General features: G+C 42.6%; 1 protein-coding gene across 2 annotated transcripts; it reads left to right on the top strand.

Moving 5' to 3' along the window:
* Window positions 1-212: 212 nt before the first annotated feature.
* On the top strand, window positions 213-19215 carry etv1 (ETS variant 1). 2 transcript variants are annotated; one of them, XM_022746145.1, is made up of 10 exons: window positions 213-326; window positions 4202-4255; window positions 10308-10437; window positions 11196-11384; window positions 12599-12846; window positions 15430-15498; window positions 15592-15660; window positions 15768-15937; window positions 17402-17503; window positions 18939-19215. In XM_022746145.1, the coding sequence occupies exons 1-10, from the start codon at window positions 266-268 to the stop codon at window positions 19158-19160; spliced, it is 1314 nt and encodes a 437-aa protein (XP_022601866.1). In that variant the 5' UTR covers window positions 213-265; the 3' UTR covers window positions 19161-19215. The 2 variants fall into 2 exon arrangements, with proteins under 2 accessions (XP_022601866.1, XP_022601865.1); XM_022746144.1 differs by having other exon boundaries at window positions 15427-15498.
* Window positions 19216-21453: the final 2238 nt, after the last annotated feature.

The raw sequence follows: 21453 nt of genomic DNA, 5'->3' as shown, positions 1-21453 counted from the left end.
CCTCCTCTCAGCACACCTCTCTATCTTCTACAGCTGTACCATCACCTTGTCTTCTTCAATTTCATTTCTTGGCGGCCAAAAAAAAAAAAAAAAAGAGAGAAAAGAATGGATTATTATATATTTTTTTCTATCGCAGACTTCCAAAAAAGCAGACCTGCTCTCTCAAAGTGACAACTGATTTTTTTTCATAGTTATCCAATTTTTTTTTTTTTTTTTTTTTTCCTCTAATGGCAAGACTTGCTCATGGTGGTCTAACTGAGACGTGATGCTTCAGGATTTAAGTACGAGTGTCCTCTTTCCACCGTGTCTGCAGCACCGAAGTTTTGGTTCGTGGTGAATATTGCTCATCTGTCTTTTCTGACTTGTTGTTAATGTGCATGTGCGACTTGGCTCATTGGCTTGACTTCTGTATTTTCATCTCCTCGAGATGCAGCTTACTTTAAATACTGCATGCAAGTCTGAGAGTTTATATTTCAAGTAGAGTAAGAGTTGAGTGTTGTTTCGAAAACAAATCAGCATCTTCAGGGTTATTGTAAGAGCAGTGTGATGTTGCAACAGTGTGAAGAGACACACTAACTTGGAAAAGGTGATTTTAACTAGTTGTTGCATGTGTATAAATCTGAAGTCAAGCAAAATATCAGTATTTTTAAGCAAATGTGCCAAAGAACTGGTGTAGAAATGAACTAACACTAGACTGCACTGTACTGTTATATACATACAGTGCTATAAGATCAGAGAAACCTAATTATTAAATACCAAAAGTTTGTGTTCATTCATGGAAATTCATTTTTATATTCAATTGAAAAATGTTGTGCTTTTGAAAAATGTGTTAAATTACTGTTGGGGTTATTTTTTAGTCCTTTAATTGAAGTTTGGATGAACTCAGAAATTATGATCATCTACTGTGATTAAGCACAAATATTTTCATTTTCTTAAATATTATGTTTCATTTCTGGGAAAACAAGCCAATTACAATTTGTAATTTAAAAACTTTTTATTTTCCTTTCATAGAATTGAAGCATTAAACGTCGACTTACTGCAAAAAAAAAAAAAAATCTATGTCAACGTGTCAGTCAGTGCTCAGAGTGTAAAGCCATAATTCTTATTGTTAAGTTGAGCTCTCACCTGTATAATATAACAGATTATACTTTTTAAAAAAAGAAAAAAAAGAATTGAGTTGTAATACATCCCCTGGAAAAACGTAGAGAAAGATTTTTTAGCCCGCGCCCTTCACACAGGTGGAAAAGACTCTCCATCATTTACAGGCTCCATCTATTCTTTAACACGTTTCGAAAATGCTCGCAGTGAAATCCAAAGCTTTTAAAAAATGAAAAGTACGCTTTGGAACAGATATTGGAGCGGTCGAGCCGACTCCGAGCAGCAGTTAGATTATGAGTTGGCGCGGCGAGGTGACACACACACACACACACACACACACACACACCGCAGGGCGTGTAAAAGAATAAGACACGATTTTAATATTTCAGTATCCAAAGTGAGAGAAGAAGAGACGGCAGGGCGGCTGAGAAGAGGTATTACTGTTAAGGATTACAGTTCTGCCTGTCATGGATCAATGTGATGATGTACGCTTCAAGATTGTAGATTTAATGAACGACTTCCTGTCCATTAAGATGAAAAGGAATACCTTCCCATTTCTAAGATTTATTAGTTCAGGTAATTGGAACAAGAGGAGGAATTATGAGAGGACAGACTGAATTTCCGACTCCCAAGACCGAGAGGTTGAAGGGGTTCGTCAGCTGACAGGCGTATGTTTGACCCCCCCCCCCCTCACCCACCCACCCAAAACCACAGCTACCCTCCTCCTCCGCTCAGGTTTTTTTTTTATTGTTTTTGTTTTTGGGGACTCTCTCTTGCCAAAAAAAAAAAAAAAAAAGTTAAATTCTTGACAGATTTCTCACTTTAATAATGTTTTTCTTGCTGCGCTGATTTCTCTGTGGAATTCTGGTGCCGACGTTATAATTCGTGTTTGAAATCGACGCAGGAAAAATGTAAAATGTGTGTAAAAGTGCTGCTGCAGGTCTGAGAAACTCCTCCGATGGTCTCAGGCCTCGTGTTTACAGCCTTTACAACTTCTCTCTTTTTCATCCTCCCTTCTCTCTCTCTCTCTCTCTCTCTCTCTCTCTCTTTTCTTTTTTTTTTGTTTTGTTTTGTGAATGGCGGCAGATTTCCAGCTCTGCCGTCCTCCCCAGGAGTTTGTTGCAGGGATTCGCTGGCTCATTCACAGACTGAGGCCGGTGACTCACACATCCTGTACTTCGTTTTGGACACAGAGACACTGCTGCCTTCTTCTTTTCTTTTCTTTTCTTTTTTTTTTTTGTTTGTTTGTTGTCGTTTTTGTTTTGTTTTTTCATCTCTCCTCTCTTTGTCCCGGTCCAAGTTTGGTTCTCTGAAGTTTCTCTGAGTTTGTTGGTGCTGTAATCATGACAGCAGCTGAAACTGAGCTCTCCTCTGTCTGATTTCATTTTTAATTGTGTTGCTTTGGCACATTTGGCTGCTGTGGTTGAAGAGGAAAAAAATATGATCGGAGTCAAACGTTTGAATATTTCTCCTTTGTATCTGATGATTCGAACGTTCCTGTCGTGGCCCTTTAAGAAAGCAGACGACTAGCTCTCGTTGTTTTCCAGATCAGCAGTAATTCGACAAAGCTAAAACACAATCTGTATTTACGACAGAGGTTTGATGGCTTTAACTGCAGTGAAATAATTTCTTCTACATCTCTGCTGCTCTCTTCAAAATATGGAGCAATTTCTCCTCTTGATCTGTTGATTGTTTACTCTCCTCAATTCACACCTCTGGCGAGAAAAAACATCCCTGATCGTATCACGAGTGACAAAAATGGAAAATCAGTGATTTTTTTTCCCCCCCTTTTTTTTTATGATCTCTAGACATGTGGAGACATGTTACTGATCCTGTGATAATGAGGATCCACCTCATTGTGTGTATATAAATAGACGTGCTAATGACACATTTAAACCTTGCTTGCTTGACTTTCGCCAGCAAGAGTCAAACTTGAGGGACGCGGAGGACTGTCGCTGAGTGTAAATACGTGTGATATAAATATGTATACGCCTAATTGGAGCCAGGCTTCATTATTTTAGCATTAGCCTGGGTGCAAGGGGCGTTTGAAGCACAGGTGAAGCGTTGGAAGGTTTGGAACAGACCTAACTCGGTAGGTACAGGTGGATTCACCAGTAGGGAAGAAGCCAATTAGATACTGTTAACAATGGGTGTTTGGCTGCTGGCAAGGAGTGAGAGCCGCGGCTGCAGAGCAGTCAATGGACAAGGCGACCTCAGGAAGTGGAATTAGGAGGTAGACAGTCACCCAGAGCAAAGTATTATCTCCCTCGCAGGCTGGCATTTGTTGGAAAACCCCGGTTCATTGTGCAACTTCTTCAGTAATTCACTGAAAACATACGGCTCATCACGTTTCAAGGTTATTTTGTACATTGCTGTTCTCAGATCTGTAACTCTGGTGTATTTCCTACTTGCTCACAAGCCATTTTTTCTGTTATTCAGTCATAAAAGTCTCATTTTTATTCATTCAAGTGATAAAATTTACAACTTTTCAATGTAAATCAACCTGTTTTAAGATTTTTTTTTTAGATATTAGTGTTTTTATATTGATAAAAGACACAGAAAAACAACATTAAAATTTTATTTAATTTAGTAAAATTTTAGACCAACATGAACAACTGACAACTGGGCAGTGTCCATTTGCGGAGGAGGATAGTATTATATGACTGAAAGCACCAGAATGGGCAACTAAATGGACCTTGTGGTGAGATTGTTTAGTGAAGTAAAATGTTTGATTTCTTCCCACTTGTTTTTAAAAGAATAAGAAGTAACAATAGATTAAAAAATGTCATAAAATTGAGATTTTTGTCATGAACCCTGTCATGAGGTCGTTAAAGGACATTAAACCCTTAAAAAAAAAAAAAAAAGAAAAACTTTCTTTCTTTCTCCGGTTTCCTGTAAAACATATTTTTCGCAGCTGTGTTTTTTTAACCGACAGAAGAGGCAAACAGTGCTGGGATAGGCCAGGCTAATATCCCAGGAGACTGTTTGCCAGAGGAGGGTATTGGACTGTACAGAGCTGTGATCAATGCTGCGTTGTCCATCAACATCAGAAACAATCTCTCTCTTTCTTCTTCTTCTTCTTCTTCTCTGGTTATGTTTTTAGCTCAAGTTCCCGACAATGACGAGCAGTTCGTTCCAGACTTCCAGACTGAAAACTGTGAGTAAGAGACCACGTCGCTTTCTCCCTGTGTGCACACGTTACTGCTTCTGTGTGTGTGTGTGTGTGTGTGTGTGTGTGTGTGTGTGTGTGGACATCTGTGGTGTCTTTTTTTTTTTGCACTTATCTCGACTGTTGTGTTTGTACTCGGGCAGAGTGCACGTGGCGGTGTGTGTTTTTCCGTGTCTCTCAGTCGCCTCACCTTTGCTTACCCAAGTGCTCTCTGGAGAGCTGCGCCAGTCTTGTGGGTCTGCAGACAGGTGCATGGGTGGGGGTGGGGGTTTACCTCTCTCTCTCTCTCTCTCTCTCTGTCTCTCCCTTCCCTCTGTTGCTCATGTACCTCTTACCACCACTGAGATATTATTGCACTGTGACTTATTTGCATAAAGAAACATCAAAATATTGTGGCTGATGTTTTTTAGGAGGTTGAAGTGATATTTTTAACTCCAGGTAGACGAAACTACTGTCAATTGATGGCTGTTTTGAATTTTTTTTTAAATAAAATCTTTTTAAAAAATGCTCCTTTAAGACCTTTTCCTCTCAGTACTTTTTGTGCAAACCAGCCAGTGTGGTTGGATTTTCTAAATCAGGCAGTGTAATATTAGTTATTACTACATTTATCCCTTTCAGCTGAAGGTTTGTTGGCCTTCTCGTACACTGCCAAACCTTCACTGGAGATTTTTCAGCATGAAAGCTGGCATGGGTTTTTTTTTTCACATACTTTATTTTTTCCTGCAAAAGAACAGATTCTGTTTCTAAGAATACTCCCTAAGAGTTTTATAAAAATTTCCAATCGCGTGACCTGAGCTGAATTTACTCCTGCGGTAATAAAGACGAGGTAGTTAGTCGTACTTCACCTGGTTGTGCACGGCGGTTGCACACGGTGACTAGCGACTTGGCACGGCCCACTCCTGGAGGAAGTCGTGCCAAGGTGGGGACAGAAATGGAGTGAGTGGAGCTCAGTGGGACCCGGAGCGAGCACATGTCTTTCTGATGAGCCAAAACAGCCCATGAAACTGTGAGAAAAAGACACAAAACTGCGCGTCCACACCCTGCGTCTTACCCCGTGTCCTCAACGCCCTTTAACCTGGAAACAAAGTTGAGCCAAAATGAAGAAGTGAGGATTCTTAGCTTGAACAAAGAGCCACTAGTTTCAGGGGCAGACTGCCAGCTTTTAGTGGTCACAGATAACATTTGGGTGAGATTAAAGCAGGGATGGATCTGGCACCGAGCTAGATCACAGACCTTTTAGCCCCATGTGAGCCAGATTACATCCTAAAATCCTCAAGCAGGTTCCTGTTGGTTGTCTAGATTAAAAACCAGAGGGGTGTATGTTTCCTCTCTTTTTCCTGCCACCAGTAATCCTACTCCTAATAAACACTTCAGAAAAAGTCCTGCTGTAATGGAACAAACTTAATTTAACATTTTTAATGATTTTTTTTACCTTGAAGTTGCTCCAGATCCTGAATAAAGAGAATTTAAATTAGTCCACATTAATTCATATTGAACTATAGTTGTAAGAGTGTACAAATACAATTAAACCTCATCCTCACTTACACCCTTCAATTATTTTGCCCCATCCCACTCTTTCCATTCATCTGACTTGGTTTTGCTTCGTTCACAAAACCCTCAGCAGCTGTATGGCAGTTCGCCTCCGTACAAAAAAACAAAAAACAAAAATCCGACCCCCTCACTTGTGAAATTAGCCTATCCTAAAATCCAAGATGGAGGAGCGTTGTGGTGTACAGCAGAGAACCAGAGGTCACCGAGACTGTCCCGTTGTCCTTCAGAGGTAGCCAGGGTGGGTGGCCACGGTGGCAGGAGACTGCTGACCATCTGAATTGTCCTGTTGGCAAACCTGCAGCAGACTGGAGAGGCACTAACAGATGGCGGGAGGGTGAGGGCACCGTGGTTGGGCGCTCGAGCAGGCATCCCAGCCGGCAGCTCTCCCATATGGGTTTCACCGAGCCGAGAGATGGAGGGGCGGTCGGTGGGATGGAGAGACAGAGAGAGAGAGAGACGAAGGTGGGAAGAGATGAAGCTAGAAGTTGTAGCTAAAGAGAGGAGAGTGACGCGAAGGTGGAGGTAGCTAATTACATGTGAATGTCATTACTGCAGCAAAGCAGCTTTGACATATGTACGTAATATAAGGCTTGAAATATTCAATATTTTCCCTGATGTCAAATCCGATGAAAAGACCGAAAACCATCAGTGAATTGATGCTTGAGAAAGTCCTGCCTGCGTGGTGTTTCCTCTCTGCCATAGAGCTCCTCTGTCGTCCAACAACTATTAAAAAACACTAAAATGAGTCACACCGCTGCACCGAGTGACATGTTCCTTCATGACGTTGAACTTGGGCACTGTAGTTTATTATGCGTCAGTCCCACATACACCATAAATACTCATTAGTGCGCTAAATGTGTATTTATGCGCTGTTAAAAATACTGCACCGTTAACTGCTGTTTGAGCGACGTTTGTTAAAAACTACAGTTTCCAGGGATTGTCGTTTATTCTGAGTCTGTCCCAAATCCACAGCTGAAAATAGTCCCCCAGCAAATGCATCATTCGCTCCTCTTTGAGCAATGTTTGCAAATAACTACAGTGCACGGCTGTTTTTGGCAACTTTGCAGCCTTGGAAAAAAATTTTAATGATATATTTTTGACCACATTTTAAGGATTTACTGTACTTCTGTATTGTCGGAGCGTATTGAGAGACGGTTTAAAAGCATTGTTGGTTTTTACCTTTTCATGGGGTTTGTTGACAATAAGAAAAATGTAGAATAAAAGCAGCTTCATGCTTTAAAATAATTGAACAGCCTGTTGTTTCTAAGTCTGTGTTTTTTACTTGAGACAATTTGACTGAAGCGTTGCGCCTAGCTAGATTTAAACATATCTTCTTTCACTTTTCCAATTTGTCCACTTGCATTGTTAGCTTAATTGATAGTCTAGCTAGTTAGCTACCTGTGCTAGCTAGTTGGTAACATTAGTAATGGAAACAACAGTGTAGCAACAATATTTTTAGGAAATTAATCCATTTCAATATTTAAAAAAACATCTTTTGAAGTTGCATACCAAGAAAACAAGATTAGCCCTAAATATTAGCCTCAGTTCTCTATTGTTTTCTATCTGTGATCTTACTCCATTATGAATTAGCTGCTCTTACTTTCTCATAAATTGAATTTTATGCTGGAAGTTTTCATTTGCTTCAATAAAATTACCAGTTATGGTCCATATTTTTACATTTTTGGATCTTTTGGTTTTCTTAAAAGTTGACAAATACAGTGAGAAACTGAATAAAAGAAAGAAATTGAAAGAGAGGAAGGGAAAGAAAGAGAGGGATCAATGTGGAGGAGTACTGTAGACTCAGATTGTGTCTGTGCCATTAGTGTTATTTATTATTTCCATGTCCTTCGTGGGTTTATCACCTCTCAAAAGGCTGTGGCAGTTTCCCCTCAATGTCGACTTTACACCCTCCATCCGTGCAGCATAGAAGCAGCATGTGAGCGGCCTCGGAGCTTAAAGTGTCCTCGGGGCTGAGGGAGGAGAAGGAGAATTTTCTTTGTCTCAAACTCCAACACAGATGCTTACCATTAGCATAACTTAGCAGGGAACGAAGGAGTAGAGGAGGTGTAAAATGAGGCCACACGTTACCAGCAGATCTGAGCCTCCATCATTTAACAGCAGAGGCGAGCACCTACAGTAGGTGAAAATGGAATGGAAGGTTTTTCGCTGTTGCCAAAAGACCTGTATTTTTTTATGAATGGACTGGAGAAGTATCTGCCAAACATGTTCTGGCTCTGGTTCTGCCAAAACACACAATTTGTACCTGAGAGTACACAATGTTTGCAGCCAAGAGCTCTTTGATAATTTACCAAGAGGATTGGCAGTAAAATGGCAGTTAAATGACATTGTTAGAACCAAGTTTTGTGTACAATTGTAAATAAACAAACGAACAAATAAATAAATAAATCTCGAGAAAAAAAAAAAAAAGACATTGTTTATTCCATTTAAAGCAAAGATTTCCATTGAATTTGTAAACCAAAGACCAAATAAATTACAGAATATTTGAGTTAATGGCACAGAAAAAAAAAAAAAAAAACAACATTTGCATTCAAAATAGACCCAGTAATTGTTCTAACTGCTTCTTCTTTTAAACACCCTACCATCTCAGTTAATCAATATGTAGATAATGAGAGCAATCAAGCCGTGATGGGCATGACATTCTGGACTAAAAAGGAAGTCTCTGTTTTAGTCAGAGGCAATGCCCTTGCTATTGATTTGTGTACCTTGGCACCCCACTGACGAAATCTATTGTGACATTTCCATTTCTAATTTAAGGCCCTGTGCTGCAGCACACGTGAAGCTACTGTTAATAGCTGATGTGACACTTGGAGTTAAACACAATATTTTACACTTTATGACATTACTCTTAAATTTCATATGTAAACGGGAAAAGAAACTGACGTCGATTCCGTGTCAGATGAAGGAGAGGAACGGAGCGTGGGGTGAGCTGTAAACCAGAAGTCCGGGGGCGTTGGTTCTGATTTCAGTCAGAAAAACAAATGAATGTATGTTTATGTTAATAGGTAATGAAAGTGACAGTGATCGTGTTCTCGACAGGCAAAACTAAAGAATTGTTTTCACTACATAAGCCCCTTAACGAGGCTCTTCCATGTCAGCATCGTCAAAGGTCTCCCCTCAGGAAGTGTGTCTTTGACCTCCGATCGATGACCCAGAAAGGTCAGGCCCCCAGCGAGGGCTGCGAACAACCCCTGAGCTTTGTCATGCCGGGGCCGTGTGGCCCGTCCCCCAGGGGCTCGACTGTGCGTCAGATGGGGTGTTGGCAGATCGACCCCTGCTCGTACGGCAGCTGTCAGTCAGCCGTGAGAAAAATCCCCAAAACATCCTCCTCTCTCAGCTCCTTGTAGCCCCAGAGACCGTCCTGACCGTGGGTGTATTTAAAAGAAAAACACTCCCAGACCACAGATATGGGTTCCTGGGTCGTCGAATGTCTAAATGTTTGTACTTAAGTTGGACCAGGAGTTGATGGATTTTCCTTTTTCTGTTCATAATTTTTCGTTTTCAACTCAGCAAAAAGGCCATCTCATCCCTCGGCCTGAAACATCAGTCAAAAATCGTCCTCTCTCTCTCTCTCGCGCGCGTTTGATAGAGCGCTGTGGGATGGCCTCGCCGCTGCTTTGTGTGCAGTCGCGGTGAGACGGCGATTGGCAAGGCAACCCGAGCCTGACTTCATTTCTGACTGACTGGGTTTTCGTCAGAAGCGCAGCCAATTGGATTAGCGTTGATCATGACTCGAGATGATGGGATGTTAATCAGGACTGATCAGGCACTTAACAGCCTCTCAGATGCACCGGGCTCACTGTGGGGCCATAGGTAGAGAGCGCTGCCCCCCCCCTCCCCTCCCCTCCCCCCACCTTCAGATCAATGAGTCCTGTTGTTGTCGTCTGGAACGTATTGACAGCCAGCTGAAAGCAGATAAAGCATTTATAGGAGCTCGCCGCACACCCAGTTTTATGTTTGTCATATTTCACTAACGGAGACCCTGTCAGGAAAAAGGCCAAACAAATGAGATTTGAAGTGAGTTGTTTGTGTAAGTGATGGCCTGAAATGTCAAATCCTTTTTGTGGACGGATGCTTGGAAGGAGGAAGTCTTTTAACTTTAATATATTTATCGTGACTTCTCGTTTCTTGTGAATGAACATGCAGAGACTGACATGACTGAGGACAGAAGTGGCGACTCGACCCGGCTGTAAATAGCTGAATTAGTGTGAATTAGTGATTTCATAAACTCTTATTTCAAGTGCTTCCTGACGATGCCCAAAAATAATATTCTGCTGTAAACATGAGAAAAAATACTGAGCACTGACAAAAAAAAAAAAAGTCAGCAGTTCCTTCGTTACAAAAAATAATTATCTGCATCTGCTCTCAAAAGTCTATCAAGTTACTTTTTCTTTTAGGTTTTTGGTTTGGTTGTCATTCGATATCTAAATGGGTTTTTTCTCCGTCTCTCCTCCTCTCTCCTCCTCCTCAGTGGCTTTCCACGGACTGCAGCTGAAGATCAAGAGAGAGCTGCACAGCCCGTGTTCAGAGCTGAGCTCCAACTGTAGTCAAGACCGGCCCTTCAAACTCCAGTATGGAGAGAAGTGCCCGTACAACGTCAGGTGAGCACCGCGCGACACATCGCTCAAAAATACCTTCAGTGTTCTTCTAACTGATGCATCACTGACAAAAGAAGTGGTCAGAACAGCCACCAGCTGCAAACATGTGCAGAAACGTGTAGTAAAATGCAGATGTAGAGACAGTTCTCGCCTTATCTTCACGCTGTAAGTGAGCAGGAGTTTATTTCAGGCGTCTTTAAATATTGATCTTGAATGTTTTCTATTCATTTGCACACCTGGTGATATCTGCTCATATCCACACCGTACGCCAAGAGGTGGTGCATTGTATAGATGCTAAAACAAGCCAATCTGAGCTAACATTTGGTCTTAAAAGTTTTGCTTTGGAGAATTAAAGTTTATGAATTTATAAAAAAAAAATACTTATTAAACATGATAGAAGCAGCCATTCACTTAAATTTTAATCTGTCTTTTTGTTTTGCAAATTCAAAGACGTTTCTCTGATTAAAGTAATGTAAACTAACATTAAGTAAAATTACAAAATAAGATGCCACGAGACTATATGTTGTTTTCTTTAATTTTTTTAACATCTTTTTCTTTTCATTTGTTGTAGCTTTTACATTTGGGCAGGATCAGTAAGAAGTGCTCATTTTGCAGTGCATATCTTACACAAACAAGACGTATCACAAAGCATGTGTTGAACTCTTTAAATCAGACATGAAGCTCCATTATCCCCAGAGGGAATCAAACCCTGAACCCTTCCGGTATCAGAAGCCTCTCTGCCTCTCGTCTCTTTACCACAGTGCCTACGAGCAGAAGCAGCCTGCAGGAATGAAGCCCTCCAGCCCAGTGACGCCCCCCTGTAGCACCCCTGTGTCCCCCCTCCATCATGCCTCACCCACGGCGGCCCCGACGCCCAAACCAGACAGGACCTACGCTCACATACCGTCCTCGCAGCCGCTCCCTGACAGCGCCTACTCCATGGACCACAGGTACTGCAGCCCCGCAGCCTTTTGCATTTACATCGCATTTACATCACATTTACATCTGCGGCTTCTAGCTGGCGGTTTCACTCTCTACAGATTATAATAAGGTCACAGCAGCAGAGGCACACCAGAGTTTTAGTTACAGCCCAATCTCATTGGTTGAGGGGAATCCACAGTGGGAGGGGCCTAGAGGAACTGCAGCGTTGAGGAGCTCATGTTTTCTAACTCTTGAACCTGAATGACTGAGGCGTAACTTAACGTACTGCATCAGACAGAACTCATGACCCTTCTCTGTTGTGATCCCTTAAAATAAAACAATGACTATTTTACACACAGGAGTTATTACCTATTATTTTCTTCAGTTTTTTTGGGCCCTGTTGAATAATTTTAGAAGCTTAACGAGGTAAAATTATCCAGCATATTTATATATAGATATATATGTGTGTATAGGTTGGCTGTACTGGGGAGTCAGCAGATGACTTGGCTTGGTTGCTCTTTCCAGTTTTCAGTAGCAGGTTAATCAGATGTTCAGTAGCCGTGATTTTCACCAGGAAAAACATGTTTTGGCTCCGCCCACTGAAGTGCGACTCAACCAGTGAGATTTCTTCTATAGCTCTGTACATTTTGCTCCTATAAATGCTGTGCCGACCCACCTCTCACAAGGGGACTGAAACCTTTGCATTCAGCCAGTGAAGGCGAGGTTCATCACCACAGTCTGATTTGGACAGAATTATCTTGTTATGGAAAAACATGGGCTGTATTTTATTTTTATATTTGGCCATTAATTTGCTGTTTAAGGTTTTAGTCCACTGTCATGTTCATGATTGTTTATTTTCTCCTTGTTATTTTCTCATTTTTGTTAGTATGTTTTATAAACAGTATATTTCCTACACCTTCCCTGTGTTTCACTTATTTTATACATTTGTTTTACTTGCTTTTATTTATTTTAATTGTCCTAAGATAGAAATAAAGTTGACTTGACTAGGTTCTCTCTTCGTATTTACACTGATCATATAGTTCAATTAAAAATCATTCTTGACCTTTTGGGAAACAAAATAATCTGAGCTCAAAGGTCATCTTACTACCTTTTGGAGCTTTCTACTCGAGCTGAGTTGATTCACTCTCTTAAGCAAACAGGATCAAACTAAACATCATGAATTTCCTGGCTCTTTCCGTGTGTGTGATAATGTCGACTCCACTGACGCGGTCGTCCTTCTCAGATTTCGACGTCAGCTCTCGGAGCCGTGCCACTCGTTCCCCTCCCCGCCGACGATGGCTCGGGACAGCCGGCCCATCTACCACAGACAGATGTCGGAGCCCAACATCCCCTTCCCTCCTCAAGGCTTCAAGCAGGAGTACCCCGACCCCCTCTTCGAACACCCGGCCATGATGGGGACGCCGCTGCCCCACGCGTACCCCGCCACCATGATGATCAAGCAGGAGCCCAGGGACTTCACCTACGACTCAGGTGAGACATTTGAAAGTAACGCTGGTGTGTGTGTGTGTGTGTGTGTGTGTGTGTGTTTGTGTGTTACTTTGAAAATCCTCTGGTGAGTGAAAGAGCCAGGAAGTGGAAGCAGCCTTTTTTCTTTTTCCTTCTTGCTGCCAGAGCGTTATCATTTCAGGAATGGGAGAAGACATGAGAGGAGGGGGTGGCGTTTATTGAGTTTGCCCATTATTAGGGCAGGGGATCTGGTTTTGCCGGGTGTCTGCGCCAGTCGCCATTTCCTGTGGTGCTCTAATAGAAAAGGGGAGGGGTGGGGAGGGTGGGGGTGGGGTGGGGTATGCCTGGTCACAATCCAAAAATCCGCCCTCCCACACTTGTCCGCTCCCTTTAGTCAGAGAGCAAAGGGACCTAATCATCAGCCCGCGGCCTCTGCGGAGCCCGAGGCTACATCAGGACATGAATGAACATACGCTGGGCTGCCGGGTTCATTCACAAGGCGGACAGAGGGGACCCAGGAGAGGCAGAGCTGGAGGAAAGTCTGTGTGACCAGTGAGGGAGAAAAGTAACCTCTTCCCATGGTGATGAGCTCAAGAAAAACACTGTGGGCCTCTTCAGGCTCTTTCCTCTCTTTGTCACGTTGCTGCTCTGCGGTGTCTGTCGTGGAAGAGCCAGGAAATGAGGATTTTTATTTTTATTTTATTTTTTTTTCTCACTTTCCAGTGGCAAGTTTACTTTGCGTTTCACTAACACCACCAGATAATTTCAGGAAAAACAGCTTCAGAGCAAAAACATCCTGCTTCTTGACGAACTCTGTAGCTCTCTGTAGCCACCAGGTCGTAGCTCGCCAGCAGCAGGACGTGTCAAGATCACGACTGCAAAATAAAGGCCAGAGGAAGTGTCTTTGGATTCCTCTGTTTGTCCAAAACAGAACATTTTTTAATTTTTAATCATATAAAACTGGCATTATAAATGGCTTAAACAATTAATCAATGATGAAAATTGTTAATGATTAATTTTCCGACAGTGGGCCAAGATGTTAGATATTAGTCTCAACACTCCTCTGGATGTTAGATAAATAAAGTTTAATTCTCAGTGTGTCGTCACAACAAGAACCAGTCAGTTATAAGATAAGAGAAGAGAGAGAAAGGTTCAGTTTGGATCGAGTGCCAGTGTTGTGTCCACTGCTGTACCGCACTGTGCTGCGTATCTGGGATGGAGCATGGGGGGTGAATTTATTAGCAGTCACAGTGGAGCATGTTGACTGGAGCAGGCCTGTTGGAAAGGATGGGAGGGGAGCTGGTAATTTCATTAGCAGCAATTTCCTCTACAAGCCCATTACTTTGATGAAGTTCAGAGAAATGTTTATGGGTCTAAATGAAGGGCCTCAGTCTGTTTATTGAACATTCACTTTGTAACCTGTTTGGCCGTTTCTGATCACGAGCCATGACAGTGATGCCTGTGTTGTGGGAGGTTCTGACATATACAGTAAAATGGACGATTGGATCCGGACAGCGTTGTAAAACAGACGGGAGAAACAGGCCTCTGCACGAAAGTGAAAGTCATTTTTTGGAGAATTATTTGTAGTTAAATGATTTTAATGAGAAAATCTGTCATTAAATTTGTATTAAATGATATTTTTCGGTTTAAAAATGAAACAGAACTGTGAGTATTTCTGCAACTATCGGAAGAATCCAGGTGAAAGTTTGATTTCTTGTTAAACCCATGATGCAGATGAACAAAATAAATCATCAGTGAAAGAAGGAGTCTGACCTTTGAGACTGAGAAGTCGACAAGAAAAGACAAAACATTTTATTTCAAACACCAGTGAAAATGTTTCTGATATCGTCAAACATTGAAAAACCTCAGATAATCTCCCTCATCAGGACTCTGTGGGTGTGTTCTAATCAGATTTTATTGGCCGTTGCCTGGCAACAGGGACAAATGAACCCGCCACCGTCATCATATTTGTATTTAAATGCACGTGACTGGCTTATTTCCCAGCTGAGCCCCGCCCATTTCAAACCAGTGGAGAGGGGGGGAAAAAAAGAAAAAGAAAAAAACGGAAACATCTGATAATAATAATTATAAACAAAAGTGTTTTAACTTTGACGTTTTGCGTGTTCATGTTCCAGTCCCTCACAGCGAGAAGCCGATTGATAAAACTCATTTTTCAGGGCCTTTAAATCAAAACCTCGGAGCTGTGTTTAGCTAACCTGCTGCAGTTGCACAATATTCACTGTGAAAGTCAAAGAAACCAACACCTGCAGGTGGCTTTAGTTTATCCTCAGCCCTCGCATAATGAAAGAAAAAAAAACTTACATCATGTCAGCTTGTGTTTTCACACAAGCGCTGTGTTTTATTCGGTTGTAAATCCTCCTCTGAGTGGAGACGCTCGGAGGATGTATTAACGCTGTGATATAGTGAGTTCGCCGGTGGCTGGGAGCCATTGCGATACGGGCGCCGGAGGGCATCTTCTTTAATCAGAGCCAGTGGTGCATTGAGTGAACAGGCTTTGACTGCTCTCAGATAACTGAGATAGTGTTCTTAATGCCGCCTTCGGGCCCTTTAACACCCACTCTCCCATTCTTGCCTGGCTTTCAGCAGAAGTGCCTAGCTGCCATTCTGTCTACTTACGGCAAGACGGCTATCTGGCTCACACTAACAGGACTGAAGGTACAGAACGATGACACGAGTGGATGTTGTGATGGTGCATTGTGGGTCTCCGCTGGGTCGTGTATCAAACGCTCCCTCTGCTTGTTTTTGCAGGTTGTATGTTCGACAAAGTGGCGAGGCATTTCTACGACGACACCTGCGTGGTGCCCGAAAAGGTCGAAGGTGAGTCGTCGCCCCCCCCCCCCCCCCCCCCCCCGCCTGAGCGCGCTGAATACTTTTATACTTGTATTACTGTTACTCGTATTAAAACGCTGTTATGTGTCCTGCAGGCGACATCAAGCAGGAGTCAGGTCTTTACCGCGAGGGCCCGTCGTACCAGCGCAGAGGCTCGCTGCAGCTCTGGCAGTTCCTGGTGGCTCTGCTGGACGACCCGGCTAACTCCCACTTCATCGCCTGGACCGGCCGCGGCATGGAGTTCAAACTCATCGAGCCAGAGGAGGTGAGGGGGGAACATTATTACACATATTAACATGTATTTATCAACCTGGAGCCTTACATGCATGCTGCTACACGTACTGCTCATGTATGTGACACATGAACCATTAACTGTATTGTCTAAGTGATTTGTTAATTAACAGACATGTTGACTGAGAGAAAATGGTTGTAAATGATAATTTATTCAAAGAAATTGCTAAAGATTTGCAGATTCCAGCAGCTGAAATGTGAGGATTTGCTAGTTTCATGTCATCGTAACTTGAATATCTTCAGATTTTGATAAAAGAAACAATTTGAACATGTCGAGCATTTCTCACTATATTCTGAGATTTTATAGACTAAAAGATGAATCCATTAAATGCAGAACAATGAACAGATTAAATAATCTGTAGCTGCAGCTCTATGTGCCTGGTGGACATGGGTACTTCACGCTAAATGACATTACACACTGAGCCAGAGAGAAAAACATGTGACATCCAGATAAAATCAGACGGTGTCAAAGGTCAGCGTTTGAAGAGGAATGAATAATGTCCTCTGCTCTTCATGTGGTCGTGCCAGGCCTGGATTTGTCGTAATCATTTTCTCTTTATTTGTCTTGTACTGAGCCACATCCAACCGACTGAGACCCCCCCCCCGCTAAAGATTTCACAGGACATATTCCTAAAAATATAACCCATGTCGACGGTTGGGCCTTTTGAAATGGAAACAGAGGCTGGGTCTGTGTGCGCCCACATCACACACACACACACACACACACACACACACACTGGGGCCCAGTCACTGTTGGATGGTGGAGGAGGATGCGGGGCGCAGGCAGGGGGGGGGGGGATAGAGGGGGTACCTGGCAGCGGTCCACGCAGCCCAACGGTGTCTGGAGGCACGGGCCAGCTGCAGCTGACAGGGGGGCCCATTCATGCCGTCAGGTGACCAAACGCACGGGCTTTGGGACGCCACAGACAAACGATCGCTAGCAGCTTCTGCCTTTTTACCAGGTGAAGCCCTTCAGCGGCCACGAGGACAAAAAGACGGCGGATGTTTTTTTGTTTTTTGTTTTTTTTTTTTTTTTGAGGAAAGAGAGTGAAAATGGGAAGTGGAGGAAAAAGCGGAGAGGAGAAGCTGCAGCGAGCGCCGTGGGGCTGTGGGTTTGGACTGCGAGGGCCGGGTGGTGGGTGGTCTGGTAGACAGGTGCTGTAACATCTGCTGCCTCCTCCGCTGGGTGTGTGACAAGCTCCTAATGAACACATCCCTGCTCAGGTCTGCTCAAGCTGGACGCACTCTAATTACGGTTATTAGGAAAATATGGATTAATAAGTTTGTTTAACATTTCAGCTGCCGCGGCGCTCTCGTCGAGGAGGAGCAGGGTCCACCGTTCACATCTGTGTGTCGACGTGTCTGCGTTCTGGCAGCCTGCTCTGTGTGTTCGTGTTTACTGACTTGTCTTTGTGTTGTTCCTCTGTGTGTTGTGAAGGTGGCGCGTCGGTGGGGGATACAGAAGAATCGACCGGCGATGAATTACGACAAGCTCAGCCGGTCGTTGCGCTACTACTACGAGAAGGGAATCATGCAAAAGGTAAAAGGACGGAGGATTTTTACCAACGATGAAAAATAAATCATATAAAATAAATAAACAGCTGCAACACTGAAGGAGACTCAAAGCTTTGCTCAGCTTTGTTTGGATGGATCTTTGTTGATAATCCCACCACTTAAAGCCTGATTGACAGCACCTGTGTTGTAGGAGGGGCCTGAGCTAAGACGCCTCCCCAAGGTAGCTAATATAAGGAGGTGGAGCATCTCAGAAATGTTTTACCTGCTGGGGAACAAAGGAGCGTAATGTGAATGTTTGGAGAAAAAATGGAGAGATTTCTTGGACCTTGGTTGCAGTTGGTAAACAAGAAATCAACTTAACTCCAACAGGAAGTAACACAGCACGTCTGTTGGACCTCAGTCCAAATCTCCTGAAGTTTTACCTCCATGTGTCACCGCCATCCACATTCCTCTTTAATGCCTTCCAGCTGTGAGCAGCTCCTTCACTTCTTTCAATCAAACTTTATTTGTCGAGCACCTTTCATACACGTCAGTGCAGTCGAAGGTGCTCTACACATGACTGACAAGCTGATAATAAAACCAGTGCGAACGTAAACAGTAAATCAGTTTGAGGGCTAATGCACATGAGAAATAAAACTGATGAAAACTTAATAATAGAAGCAATAAAGTAGAACTCTAGTGTAAATCAGCTGCATACTCGAGAAATTAAAGTCACTTTTCCAGCGTGAGCATCAGTGTGAAGGTGTAGCTCGTGGGGCGCAGCTTGTCTCACTCATGCACCGACTTAAACCTGAGTGGGCGGAGCTAAAGAACCACAGCGTTTTACTGTTTACTGCACGGCTTCAACCAATGTGCAATACTGTTGTATACACTCATCTCTTTTACCCTTATACATAAATCCTCATTTTCATACATGCATATAGTGTCATATTTTATTTTTATCTCAACCCGTCTCGTCTTTAATTCTGTGTGTCGTGTGATTAATGCTCTTATAATGCTCGGTGTCTGATACATGTCATTGCACCACTGACCCTGCGTTAACCTACATGTCAAATCATATCATCATTATGTCTGCCTCTAAGAAGTGTTTATGTAAACTTCATCTGAGGCAGAATATGTTTAAATGTGATGGATTTAAGGTGGAATTTGTAGATAGACCTTTTGAAATATGAAGTGATGGAAAAGATTTGAGTGAACGTGTTTGAAAAATTAGGTTTTAAAAAATGAATTGATGGGTTAAGATGAAATATTTTCTTCTGTAGAGACGGCTGTAATGTCATAGGTTTTCAAAATAAAAGGATGATGATGATGTTTCATATACTTTAAATTCGATGATCTGCATGTTGCTGTTGCTGTTCGTTCTCAAGTGCTAGAAACCAAAAAGTTCAAACCCCGGTTTTTCCCGCTGCCCTCCTGTGATCTCACCTGTCTCCACCTCTTCCTCCGTCTGCATCATCCAGGTGGCCGGCGAGAGATACGTCTACAAGTTCGTGTGCGACCCCGAGGCCTTGTTCTCCATGGCGTTTCCCGACAATCAGCGGCCGGTGCTGAAGACGGACATGGAGCGGCAGATCAACGAGGAGGACACGGTGCCGCTGTCGCACTTTGACGAAAACATGGCCTACGTACAGGAGGGGCCCTACTGCCAGCCGCACCCCTACAGCGAGGGCTACGTTTATTAACGTCAGCCCCCAACCACGCACACACACACACACACACACACACACACACACACACACACACACACACACACACACATACCCTCAAACACACAACCCCCCCCCCATCTCCTCTCCTCCTCCTCTGTACACCTGAGACTGTCATGTCCTCTATTTCACAGTCGCTCCAGGAATAAGACTGAACACACACATGCAGTGGAGCCTCCAACCACTCAACACACACACACACACACACACACACACACACACACACACACACACACATCCTCTTTTTTTGCTCTTGTTCTTTCTGACGTCCAAGCCGCACAGCAGGATGGAGAGTGCACTTTATGGACAGGGCCGGCGCGGTGTGAACCTGCCAGGGGCTGGCTATGTGGTTGGCTTTTTACCGTTGTTTATGTTTGTACATTAATGTGGGAATCATTCTGTTTGTTTCTTTTTCTTTTTGTTTTGTTTTTTGTTTGTTTTTTTTTATCATTATGATTTGGAGCATGTGGCTACCTGTTGAGACGGGACTCGACGGCTAATTCATGGTCACCCAAGGGACTGAATCTTTAAGACTTTGATTTTCCCGCAGAAGAAGAAACAGTCTCGTCCTCGGCGAACGGAAGGATGATCACTTGTGTTTCGACCGTCCTTTTTCAGTTTGTCCTGAAAACATGAAAGCAGCCATCCTGTACTTTTATGCTCATTTAAATGAATACTGGCGACGTATTGTAACGATACTTTTATGGTGAAGTAACATGATAATAGACTTGAAAAAGTAATGTGATTAATAAAAAGAGACATTTAGCTACCATCAGTGAGAACTGCCTCGCCACCAGTTTGAACACGGCACCTCTTTCTGTCAACGATCTCCGCCCCTCCTCCAATCAAACTGTAGATCTCATGTAGGTGTTTTTTGCTGTAAACTCCAGCGGATCATTCTCTCAACGACTGAAAAACCACGTGGGTCTAGCGACGATAACGATGAGACGTCGGCGCACGCGAGGATGCGCTCGGCTTGTACTGAACTGTGTGAGATGGAAAATATCTTTTTTTCTTTCTTTTTTCTCTGCGTCTCGTGTGAACGGCCTGTGTGTAGGAGAGATCAAGCGCAGCCGCAGGCCGCTGTATAATAACCCATCGACTGTAAACACCAGTTTCCTTTGTGTCCTGAAATGCATCAAAAAGCCACTCATTTGTCATTCAGGTGTTCGGTTTTTAAATGAATAACTGGTGAAAGTGTATGTACAGTTAAAATGGAAACAGCAATCAACACATTCAGGATGAAGTTTGCATCGCCAAATAAAAAAAAAAAAGAAAAAAAAGAAAAAGACAGAAGTGATTTCATTGGTTCAGACAAAAATAAAAGGACACACACAAAAAAAAAAATCAAACTTAAAATCAAATATTTCCCAGAAATTCCTTTTTTCTTTTTTCGTTCCAGGTGAACATGAGGTGTATATTTTGCTTAAAAATGTTGCATTGCCATTGATACAGTTGCCTTTTGGTATAAAAATAATAATTAAAATAAAAAGGTATAAGGTATAAATATCTAGAGTTTTATAATGTGATGAAAAAACATTCATGTTACAACAAAAAATAGTGTTCCATTGTATAATCAGGTAAATGCACATTTTGTTGCTGCTTCAAATTGTAAGTGTATTTTCTAGTCTCAAGATAAAAGAAAAAAAGAAAAGAAGTGCGGCAGCTATGGCCATTTTTTTTTATTTATATTTCAACTTTGTTTTTTAATTTGTTTTTTTTGTTCAATCTGAGCATTAAAAAAGAATCTGGTCTGTCTGAGTTTTGTTCTCGAGGTGCCACGTGTCTGGGACGGGATCGGCAGTAGCAGGAATTCTGTAATAAAAAAAGAAAAAGCAAAGTTATCACCACTTTTCAGATGTTTTACATAATTAATCACTACATTAAAAAAAAAAGTTTTGTTGCTCAGAACTGGAGTATTTCCTCTCGGCAGTGGAATCTATTGCTTGCATATGACAGAAAATGCAATTTTAGTGGCGATTTCCACATTCAAACTCGCCATTCATCACTTCTTTCCCCCCCGACAGAAACGATGAGTTTTGAGGTCGTAGATGTGCATTCTGGAAGTGGGTGTGTGTGTGTATGTGTGGGTGTGTGTGTGTGTGTGTGGGGGGGGGGGTCAGGTCAGTGTGTGTAAAGACTAATAGATTATGGACTCTTGTCAATTTCCAGGTTGGAGAGAAAACTCCCAACCACAAAGCATTTAACCAAAGTGACACCTGAGGAAAAATCAATGGCTAATTTAAGACACCACTTTTTCATGTAGGTG

This window comes from Seriola dumerili, unplaced genomic scaffold (genome assembly GCF_002260705.1).
Source record: "Seriola dumerili isolate Sdu_G_001 unplaced genomic scaffold, Sdu_1.0 BDQW01000092.1, whole genome shotgun sequence".
Lineage (NCBI taxonomy): Eukaryota > Metazoa > Chordata > Actinopteri > Carangiformes > Carangidae > Seriola > Seriola dumerili.
This window is presented reverse-complemented; position numbering and strand designations above follow the sequence as displayed.

What these genes read in the sequence shown, in the direction of transcription:
- etv1 (XM_022746144.1), top strand. Translation starts at nt 266, where the DNA reads ATGCTTCAGGATTTAAGTACGAGTGTCCTCTTTCCACCGTGTCTGCAG. An exon ending in GGACTTCACCTACGACTCAG is followed by an intron (nt 12,847 to 15,426) that starts GTGAGACATTTG and finishes CCTGGCTTTCAG; the next exon opens with CAGAAGTGCCTAGCTGCCAT. An exon ending in TCACACTAACAGGACTGAAG is followed by an intron (nt 15,499 to 15,591) that starts GTACAGAACGAT and finishes TTGTTTTTGCAG; the next exon opens with GTTGTATGTTCGACAAAGTG.